This window comes from Symphodus melops (genome assembly GCF_947650265.1).
Source record: "Symphodus melops genome assembly, chromosome: 11".
Lineage (NCBI taxonomy): Eukaryota > Metazoa > Chordata > Actinopteri > Labriformes > Labridae > Symphodus > Symphodus melops.
The window spans coordinates 3856498-3867914 of NC_136701.1; the positions used below are offsets into that span (position 1 = coordinate 3856498).

General features: G+C 43.1%; 1 protein-coding gene across 1 annotated transcript; it reads right to left on the reverse strand.

Moving 5' to 3' along the window:
• Window positions 1–593: 593 nt before the first annotated feature.
• On the reverse strand, window positions 594–6074 carry ftr83 (finTRIM family, member 83). Its single transcript, XM_079356435.1, has 7 exons — window positions 5430–6074; window positions 4297–4392; window positions 3868–4101; window positions 3420–3579; window positions 3272–3328; window positions 2612–2689; window positions 594–1456 (listed from the first exon to the last, which is right to left on the reverse strand). Exons 1-7 carry the CDS (start codon window positions 6003–6005, stop codon window positions 930–932), a joined length of 1728 nt encoding a protein of 575 aa, XP_079212561.1. The 5' UTR covers window positions 6006–6074; the 3' UTR covers window positions 594–929.
• Window positions 6075–11417: the final 5343 nt, after the last annotated feature.

An 11417-nucleotide genomic window follows, 5' to 3' on the forward strand; every position in this document is an offset into this window, starting at 1 on the left:
TGTAAACTGAGGAGCCTCTCAGTCAACGGCCACCTGCTCACATGGAACTCCTCCAAACCCTCTCAGACCACCACAAAACCAACACTGTTCAATCACCACACATCAGTCCTACCAACTCATGCATTTCACTTTTCTCTTTTTTGCTGTTTACTTTGCAAATCGAGGGGCGTCCAAAACGGCCTTGTGGGGGTGGGCCATCAAACCGCCTACCTTCTCTGTTCCAAACAAATCCAGACCATTCAGGACCAGAAACTAAAGTTAGAAGGAGGACATACTGGCTGCTGCATTGTTGTCAAAGAAGTCAGCACTTCAACACAGCGTCTTTCCATAATGTTTGATTGTATAGTAAGGTTATCATTTCACTCACTACACATAGTCTCACTGATTGGACCTTTAACTTGGAAGTTTCCGGTGACTACAGTATCTTTCTTGTTTTACAACTCATGTCATTAAGATGATGCTACGCTAAAAGAATTAACAGTTCCCTATAATCTTCACGGTTCTTTATATTCTTATGCTCAGCATCCAGACTGAGGCTGCTGAGTGAAACTTATATAGAAGCATGAATTAACACATGTACAAAGTATTACACATTATATTTAAGTTATAAAATGTTTATTGGAAAACAAATAAGTGTATCCTAACCTTTACAAATGATCACATCACGTTACAATCAGTTATAGCCGTCATTTTTAAATATGTAAATGCTCTTTAATCACCCGACAGGTTACATGTTTATTAACAGATTCTTCACAGTCACAAAGAAAAGCTCCCTGATACTCAACACATCTTTTATGAAGTTTAAAATAACAACATAAGAATTGTAAAATATATCATCATAGCAGATGAAAGAGATTTACGTTCTTTAAACTGAAACCAAAAACAGAATCACAGTTGTACATAATATCATTATAAGTGTATAATTTTTATCACAGCTGCTGGAGAGTGACGGCAGACTCATACCAGACCCAGAAGCCTGCATACACGGGCTCAGTAAAAGAGGTTTTAAAGCGTTGGATCAGAGACATGCTCTCCCCTACGGCGTAGAAAGAGAGGGTGCCCCCAGCGTGGTCCAGGAACACGCCGATTCGAGACGAGTAGGGGGCAGTGACCTCCAGCTGGTCTTTGTTGTGACGGGCGGAGTAGCTGGAGTCAGAGCAGAACAGGCTCCAGGACTTGCGGTTGTATCCGATGCGGCAGCTGTCAGAGTATCCCGTCCTCTTGATGCCTTTGTAGGTGACTCCGATGGCGGCCCCCTCCCCGCTCCAGTCCACCTCCCAGTAGTAAGCGCCTCCAGAGAGAGGCTCCAAGCACAGGACCTGAGGCAGGGAGTCGAACCTGGCAGGGTGGTCACCGTAGGACTGGGGGTCTCTCTTAAGGGCAGCTTTCCTGTTTCCTCGAGATAAGTAGAGCTGTCTGTAGGCTGTGTTTGGGTCCAGAGTGAGCTCGCAGGCGTCTGAGAAAATATAATTGAGCGTTTAATTGACAAGAGAAGGAACACAACTTAAATTGGTTTGGTTAGATGTGATTTAGGAAGCACAGGTCTGAGCAGCTCAAAGCACCCCTCACCTCTGCACACCACATGTTTATCTAACTAAAGACTGGGTGAAAGGAGAAGCATTAGACCGTTTGGCTGGCCACAGAAATCAGAAAAAATCCCCGGGGGTTAGATGTCACCTGCCTGCTGTGTGCCTCCACCTCTGAAGGTCACAGTTGGTGGGACACTCGGTGGCCTCGGTTAGATCGGCCCGGTCTATGATCTGGAATGCCAGAGGTATAATCACTGTTTGTGGAACTTATCACAAACAAAAGGTTTCTCTATCAAGGAGTACGTTTAGCTGGAAATATAAGGTGAGACCTTTGGCATATACGACTTTTGGGATCCCCACTTGAAATCTTGGGTTGACTATTTGGCCATCACCTTCCTTTTTTTTTTATCTACCCATGAAGGATGCCCAACCTTTCTTTATTTTTTATTTGTCTGTGAGGGACACGTGACATCGACATGCATGGCGCTGTTTCTAAAGTTAGAATGTTTGTAACCAAGAGCTCTGTGAGCACAGCATTACGCACAAGGCAAAGTATGCAAAGAGATAAGATGTCCCACTTTGTCCACAGGGGGGCACCAAAACTCACACGCAAAAAAGTTCCTCACAGGAGCTTTAAGTTTTGAAACAAGAGGCCACTTTTAGGATTCTATCCTTGTATCAGACTCATGACCTTTCAACCCCTCTTATGAAGATGATTAAAATGTATTAATACTATTATATTTATTCCAAGACCGATTGAATAATCATATTTAACCTCCTCCTCAGAGTGGTCATTAAAATGTATCTCCTTCATGCATGTGTAAGTAAGGTGAGAGAAAAAAATTACTGCACCATGAAATTAAACCACAAAGCTTTGCCAACTATTTTAGTTTTAGTTTTGCAACCCCAGTCTCTGTCAGCGCCGTAGGACATATAGTATAGTCACTATGATCAGATTTTGTGGTCACCCACAGTGTCTGACAGAGAACCTCATCAGCATCTAATTTGCACTGAAACCAGCAAAGAGCGGTGATTTGTGTCAGTCAGGAAAACACAATTAGAGAAAATAACAGCTCACTCACATTTCAGGAAATCATCTCTGCGTTTAGGCTCATGGACTGGGACAGACTTGTGCAGGACCGGTGCTGCCTGTTCATCATCTGAGACAAATAAACAGAAAGCAGTCAGATAGTAACTCCTTAAATTCAAGGGATGGTTAGAAGGAATGTAGAAGTCCCATTGATGGTGGTCTCCATGCTGGAAATGGCTGAGAGATGGAGCTGAGGTGGGTTTTAATCCTCTTGATAAACTGCTGCACCACGCCCACTTGTTCACTCTTATCCTTCTTAACCCTTTTGCACTGAGTGTTTCGTCAGTGACACGTTTGCACGTGCAATCCGAAAAATTTCAACCGTTTCTCAGAGCTTTTGACACTCCGCTTTACAGCCAACCAGGTACCATATTGACATTTTTCGGATTGCACAAACAAAAAAAACAGCTTTTTTGAACGGGTGTGTATGTGACTTTATGTGCTTCTGCAATCAGCCTCTAGTGGACACCTGATGAACTGCATGATTTTGCACTTCAGCATTGGTTTCCTACTTTAACTTTTTGCTGCTTGATCTCAAGCCCCAAGCAACTCAAAGTAAATTATAAATCTGCAAAAAACCTAATCATATCATGTTTGACTTTTAATCAGCTCATGACACAGTTTTATTGAGTTTCCCAAAAACAATACTCACTTTTTATTGACCGTCTCTTCTTGGTATCATCCAGCTGACAGAACGTCATTTTGTTAACTGCAAAAACAACATTAATGAGTAAAGGTAATGGCGGTAAGATTTTGTTTTTTCACAGTAAACAAGGACTTGTTTCTAGCATCACACTCACCCGTCTTGGCCACTTTAACCTGCTCATCATTGCTGAATTCATTCAGGTGCTGTTTCATCTCAGATACAGCTTTGGTGACCGGGCCGAAGGTGAAGTAGGGGTTGACACTCACAGTTGGCAGCTCCTCTGCCTCGGTCTGGGCAATCAGCATTTGGAAGCTCTGAGAAAAAACAAACGGCAACAAAAGTATGTTGTTACGCCTCCACTACAACGTCAATGCAGCCTCAGCTATATCGACGTAAAAACCAAAAACCAAAATGGCTTATACTTCTCCAAAACACAAGTCTTAAAGAACAATCATTTTATATGGCTGTAAGCTGAAACTGCAAAAAAGTGAAGCTTAGAAACAATGACAGTGAGATGCTATCAGAACGCTTCAGAAGCCAATATTCAAGTCTTGGTTTCAGTAACACATTTGAACTTGCTCTGGTGGGAGGTGGTCTGTTACCTGGATGAAGTAGATGTGGTCCTCAGTGCGAGACAGCTGGGTGATCTCGTTGTCTCTCCTCTTCAAATCGGCGATTTCATGGCTCAAGCGCTCCATGTGGCCCTCGGCATTGTTTAGTGCTGCTCTCTTGTTGGACGTGATCAGCTTGGCCATCTCTTGCTGCATCCTCTCAATGGAGTGCATCATGTCGCTAAACATCTTCTCACATTCCTGCAGCGCTCTGTGGGCCGAGTTCTGCGCAGGAAACACAAGTTTACACCATTAATCAATACAACTGGGCATCACGTTGGCTTCACGAGCACAATGAGAGATGCTGTCATCACTCTGACATGGAGGAATGCCGTCTGAGCTGGTTGTAAAATTCAATTTGCTGTCAGTTTGAAGTGGTTTGTCTGGTGTTCTCAGTCTGATGGATGATGGGGCACTTACCTTGAGGGAGTCTACAGCTTGTTTCAGTTCCTCCATCTGCTTGAGTCGGTCATGAATCTTCTCCTGGATCTCTGCCTGGGTTGCGCCCAACCGTTGCTATGAGGGAAAACAATAGAAACATTGTCAATACAGAGGATCGTAACACAACACACAATGTATCATTCTACCCTTCCGTCTATTATTCCTGGCATGCTTGGGTCTGTGTTGCACTCGCAGTAGGTGAGCAAAGATATTCTACACACAACTCTGCATCCTTTTTTAGCTAACACTGGAGAATTCAAGGTGTGTCCAGGCCAGAGTGCATTTATAATCCAGCCGTGAGTTTTGGGTCCACCTTCAGATCCAGTTGGACAATACCTGCGAAAGTATAAAAGGCTGGCACCTAAGAGGCATCAGAATCAGATGCCAGGACCACCTTAGCTAGCTCCTAATGATGCACAGAAGCAGCAGCTCTACTCTGACCTGTCTAAGATCTTAACTCTTTCTCTCTGAGGCTGAGCTCTACTCAACTTGCAGAGGAAACTCATTTCCACCTCTTGAATCCGCCATCTCGCTCTCTATTCACAATCACTGGCAATATCTTTGCGAAAAGAGTGTGAGTAGTTAAAGATTGACCCTGGAAGCTGTATGTGCAGGAAGCCGCCTTGTTATCATGAGGGCGTGTCTCAAGGAATGCTTCAGGGCTTTGGTTTGTGGGCTTGTTACGTCTATTGTTAACTACTCTTTCATGCATTACCTGCCACTGTGTCTCTACGAGTGCAGTGAACCAGTGGCAAAAAAATGGACACTTAAGAGAATTGAAGGAGTGGCATATGCTCAGTTATTAAAGCTGTCCAGTTTAGTTAATATTGTAGCTGGGGATTTAGCTGATAAAACATCTTGTTTGCGAAAGAAAGAGAGGCGATAGCAGACCAGATATTTAAGACTTAGGAAGCTAAAGCATAACCAAAAGGGAACAAGCTGAAGTGGCACCTTTCAGAAATCTAGCATCTCCCACCTTTCACCTTAAAGCTGATTTTTTTCAGCTTAATTACTTTTGGTCCATAGTGCCCATTAAGTATTTTTCTCAGTACCATTATTTTAAAACAGTTTGAAAACCAGTGTTGTTCCTGTAAAAAAAAATAGTTTCCTACCTGCTCGTCCGCCCGCTCCTGCTCAGCAGACACCATGTCGTGACCTTTGTGTTCCTTCACTGTACACAGCACACAGATACACATCTGGTCAGTGCGACAGAACAGCTCCAGACCTTTCTGATGCTGTGGACAGATGTGTCGGTCCAGAAGTTCCACCACGTCCACCAGCTTGTGCCTTTTAAAAGTGGGCGCCTCAAAGTGAGCCTTGAGATGCCTCTCACAGTAGGAGGCCAGACACATCAGACACGTCTTGACTGCTTTTTGCTTCTTGCCGATGCAGATGTCACAGGCTACATCCTGTGGTCCTGCAGCGTTGTAGTCAGGGGATGGAGGCGGAGGTGGGTAGGGTTCAGAATTGCGTTGCAGGCTGGAGTGCCGGGAGCTTGCAATACGTCTCGGGGTGGGTCTCTTGCTGTAGCTGACCTTGCACTGCGGGCAGAGGTAGGAACCTGTATGATCAGCGTGGTCCCAGTAAGTCTTCAGACAGACGGAGCAGAAGATGTGTCCACACGGGATGGACACAGGGTCTCTGAGGGACTCCTTACACAGGTAGCAGTCGTCATGGTCATACGACATGGTGAAAAAGTAGCCGTGCTCCCTGTCTTACTGTGATGATGCTATGAAGGCTGTCTGTGACTTGAGTCAGCACAGTGGCAAAGTGATCTCACAGGTACTACAGGTGCAGTTTATATAGAGTAAACAGAAGGGGAGGCAGAACTGGTTAAGCCGAAACCAGTCAAACAAGGGCGGGGCATGTAAAGGACACAGTGAACGTCTCCATGAGTTACAGGGCAGGATGAATACATTGTTTGGTCATAAGACTTAAGGTTTGGCCTCCAGTGATGACAGCTGCACCATTGTTTCTCAGTGTATTTTTTTATTATTTCATTTTGACACCATAAAAAAACAAGAGATGATGAAAGCCTTGAGGACATGATACAATATGATGAAGCAACGTTTTAAAGGGGCTGGTTAGAAAGATTTTAGTAGAGTTTACATCCTCTAAAAACAACAGTTCTTAAATTGTTCACCCTCCGGACTGACAGTCATCTCCTCAATTACAAACTGTGACCTTTAATTCTGATCTCCAACCAATGAGATTTATTTAAAAAAAACACATGTGCAGTGTGGACATGGATACCATGGGCTTCCCAAGTTCAAATCCTACATGTGGCTCCTTTACTGCCACTCTCTCTTCCTCCTAAATTTCCAAGTTTGTCCCCCGTCTTGTCCCCGTCATTAAGGGACAAAAATACACTGTTTTTTTTCTCTCCAAATGCACACATTTGGACCCACTTAAAACAGCTCCTTGGACCACTTTTGGGTCCCGACCCACCAGTTGAGAACTACTTCTTTAAATAGATGAGTAAAGTTCACTCTGAAGGTGTGTCAAACTGTTCTCTAACTGATGAGTGTGCAAGACAAAGTGTTCACAGTACAAACTGATCTCGGGCTAAATAGATTCTTTTTTTGCACGTCTGCTTAGAATAACTGACAACATCAGACGAGGAGCATCATGAGCAGAGACTCCTCTCATCACGATAATTAGTCATTAGATAACGTGAAGTGATCCAAACACTCAAAGTCAGAATCTCCTCCTCCTTCATCAGCAGTCGTATAACTCGTTTATTATTATTATTCATTTCGTTCCCCTCAAAAAGTAAACACATCCAAAAACAAACTCCGTCTGAATACATGACATTATATGGCATCAAAAGTGAAGGCTGAACATTAACCTCATTGTACCCATAAAACAGGACTTAGAGGTGGTCGAACTGTCGTGTCCTGACGTATTTCAAACTGAAACTGGACAGAACCAATCACAAGATAGAATGTGGGACATAAGGTAAAGCTTGGTTTTAAAATTATGTATTTTAAAGGCAGACGTGGATAGCGGAGGATCGACTTGCTTGTTTAAGAAATGGCATTTTCCTACTCGTGACAGTAGTGATGTGGAAAAGTAGTGACACAAAGTCAGTGGTGTTCTGAACAGTCTTGATTTAAAATCCGCCCAGTAAGAGACCAAGAAAAGACAGAGTAAAAATGCTTTTGATTCCAAGACGAGACCGAGTCGTTCAAAAAGTGGTCTCCAGAACCAGTCTTGAAAAAAAGCCCAAACTCGAATGCTACACAATAGTTGATCTGGTAGCTGGAGAAGTACCAGGTCACTTCTGCCAGAACCCAACACAGGTGCCGGATCCCGTTGAGCAAGGCACCGAACCCCTACAGCTTTGGCGTGCTCCCTGTGTAGCACCCCTACTCTGACATGTCTCCATGAACGTATGTCCACAGGTCGTGTTTAGGGGGCAGGAAGACTTTTGGAAGCAGGGCGATTTAAGAAAACATTATAATAAGATTTTAAAGGTACAAAAAGAGTTCAATGTTCTTCGGTGATCAGCTCTTCTCTGCAGGTTGAAATCAGAGTGTTGGTTTGTGTAAGCTCACTGTGACCTTCAGCTGACCTGTGACCTGCTACCTGTTAATTATAAACCGACTTTTACTCTGCATCTCGTTAAAAGTGATTGCTAATCTTCAAACAGGGTTTCTGTTATTGTTTCTGCACCTCAACTGAATCTCTTCAGCCTAAGATCAACTTAAAAAAAAATGTTTTGAAAACTGTGTAAGCAAATAATCACGAGAACGCTTCCTCTCCTGAGCCAAATACGTTCCATCGCGCAGTCAACACACCTCCCGGCCGAGATTGGAGTTTCGGGGCTGTAGAAATGGAGATAGGAATGCAACTACACTTGATAGTCCAGATAACAGAGGGGCCGAGAAAGCCTGACTAAAAGATTCCTTTGTTTGGAGCCAGCAGGGCCCGAGCTGAGTGCCAGGCATTAAAGGGTCTGTTGTCCGTCAAAAACACACACAATCACATGCCGACATGCAAGACTCAAAGTAGCATCAAGATGTAGCAGGTGCAGGGGTCAGAATCTGTTGGGTGCAAGTGAACCGAGACGTAATGAAACAAGGTTAAAATGACTTTTTAATGAGGCAAAAATGTATGTTTCACTTGTTTCTTTCAAACCATAACACCTACCTATACAGTTTGCATTCATTTTCAACAAAGAATGCATGTGGTTTGATGTAAATGAATGACTTCTAATCCTGTTACACTGATATCAACAGTAAACACAGCAACGGGTTTCGGTTACTTGTTTAAGCTGTTTTCACACATGCACTCCTAAAGATATCTAGATCCTTTCAGGAGGACTGCTGCAGATAATCTCCTGTCCTTACTGTTCACATATGCCTGTTACATATAAGGAAACTATCCTAGTCAGACAGGAGGGGGTGATGGGCTGTCGGGCCCGGAAGTAATAGACGAAGCAACAGAGTCCATTACACAGCACTATAATGAGAATATTTGCCTTTCTATAAATGCTACGTGTAGTTCAACAGAGTGGAGAAGAACATACTGGAGAACAAGAAACAGAATGCAGCAGGTTCATCAGAGCACAGAGATCGTAACGGTTTTCTCCAAGTGTGAAAGCCCTATTGAAACCGACACTTATCTCATCCCATTCACTTCTGCATGCATACTAATGATATCTCGATATAATGAAAACAATCATTTAGATTAATAGACATCATATAGGTGTCCTTTAGATCCTGTATAGACTAATCACGCTCATGTTTACATGAAAACAGAGTCTTTTATGACCTGCTGGAGTTCATGCAGGATTGCATCAGAGTTTGTTTTTGGTATTTTGCATATTCACAAAGAGAGCGCCTTTGGAGTTTTCTTGTCGTTAGGTGTCGATGTGTTTCCACATTAAACGAGTGCTTGTGTGTTGTTTTTAAAATTGTTTTATGGATGTGATGCATCGTGGTCTGATGCCAATGACACTTTTACCCTGCTTCAAGCCAAGACACGGACTTTGATTCCATCAAACCAAATGTAAAAAATGCAGAAGAAGAACTTGTTTGCCTACCCTTACACTTTGTTTTATTCTCTGAGCTACCAGATAAACATCAGTTCAGGTCAATGCGTGGGCAACATCAAGAATCATCTTTTAAAGAATCAGAGCAGACGGGCAAATAAGGGCGAACGATGAGAACCATGTTTGTGTAGCGTGCATTACCTCCATGTGACCTTCTCTGTATGTGTGAGTTAGTGCTGTGTCACTCCTGTTTTAACATCTCTGCACCGGCTCCCAGTGTGTTGTAGAACTTATTTTAAGACTTCACTGATTACTTTTAAAGCTGTCCATCGCCCAAGCCACAAATCACATCTTCCAGTAATGGATGAGCCGACTCGTACTGAGCTCCTCACACAGACTCCTTCTGGTCGTTCCAGATTTGAAACCAAAAGGGGACTAAAGAGCGTTTGTTGAGAGAACTCCTGAACTGTGAAATGACCTGCACGAGGAGATCAGTGACCTCTTTTAAATCCCTTCTTCAGAAACACTTTTATCCACGACCATTCTAGATTTGAGTGGATTTTTTACTTGAATTTGACTTTTCGTTTGTTCCAACATCTCTGGGAAGTATGTCAGTCTGTTTTTGCTCTTCTGAAATGTAAACACAATGCATACACTGAAGGTGTGCAGCCTTTTCATTCACAGTCCATCCCTCTGTTTCAGAACTCTTGATGTTTGTGTTTCTACCGGCATCAACAGATGTGCTCAGTGTTTTCTCAGAACTCGTTCTTATATCACGTCTTCCTGTTTTTAATACACACTCCGAGAGGTGACGTCCTACTTCCTTTGATCCTGTTGGCGTGCAGAAAGCTCGCTCTCTGCACCGCAAGAAGGCTGACCTTTCTCCCATACTGCACAGTTTCTGTGAGCTTCATCAAAGAACGCAGAGACTCTCACACGGCTTAAATCTCATGAAATGGTTTGAAATCATCAACATTATCTTACTTCATAACAACTTTGCCTTTTAGAAATTCACTTTCCTTTTTCTTATGTTTTCTTTGAATGCACATGTTGATGCCGATAAATAATCTGAACATAAAAAGAAACAATGCCCTATGTTTCACATTGTGTCTCTGCAGTCAATCAGGGGTTTGATATTTCTGAAAAAGACTAGATCTGGGTTTAGATTGGTATTGGATCTCAGATACAGTTTCAAATATCTTCGTCTCGTTACTAAAAATTTGTTTCAAAACACGAGCCGTTTGCAGCTGCTGTCCTTAACAGGTAGTTAATCTGTAAGCACAGAGCGCTCCCTTTACTCTGCAGGAAGGAAGGAAAACTGGCTTATCAGAAACTCGACCTAATATGGAGAGGTGAAACTACCAAGTGCATGAAGTAATGCAAGATATGAATCCAGGGCCGAGCCTACAAACTCAGATTAACCTGCATTTCAGTGCATGATTACTCATACGGCAGGACATGCTAAACACATTTCAAAACTTTTAATTCAAGGCATAATTCTTGAACAAAAAGTTGAGCTGTCATGAACACAAAGTGGTGCAGTGGTATTGGTTGAAACCTCTGGAATGGCCTCATTTAAATGCTAATTAGCTGCTGTGATGTCACTGTGTGTTGCAGAATGAGTCAGGGTCACAGGTGATCTTTCCAGGAATGAAAACATGCAACATAACTTGTGATGAGGCAAGGCACAAAAAGTATCTGAAACATGCATTGTAGCAGCACACCTGGAGCTGGCAGGAATTCTTTGTGCAGGTGCGCGCGCATACACACACACACACACGCACGCATGTTTGTTTCTCAACCATGAATATTTCCTTCCTGCTGTACAAACATCTACAGTTACACACGAGTGACCCAACTGGTCTGACTGGACTCAGTGCAAACACGGCAGATCTGAACTCTATGCTGCTCTTGGACAAACAACCTGCAGCAAGTGAAACTTTTTTCCACGTCTTTTCTGTGATGAAAGATGTTTGAAATGACTTGAAACTGCGCTTCATCTAACAGACTGTGTGTGTTTGTTTATTGGGTGGTCCCGTAAATTCCTACAGTACCTCAGGCAGCATTTATGTTTGTCCGACTATAACCGGTTTGAGACAATGGC

Excerpts from the sequence above, each read along its gene's own strand:
- ftr83 (XM_079356435.1), bottom strand. The coding sequence starts at position 6,005 with ATGTCGTATGACCATGACGACTGCTACCTGTGTAAGGAGTCCCTCAGA. Across the intron at positions 3,580-3,867 it reads ACCACATCTACTTCATCCAG|AGCTTCCAAATGCTGATTGC; the intron begins GTAACAGACCAC and ends GTTTTTTCTCAG. Across the intron at positions 2,690-3,271 it reads GAAGAGACGGTCAATAAAAA|ATGATGAACAGGCAGCACCG; the intron begins GTGAGTATTGTT and ends TATTTGTCTCAG.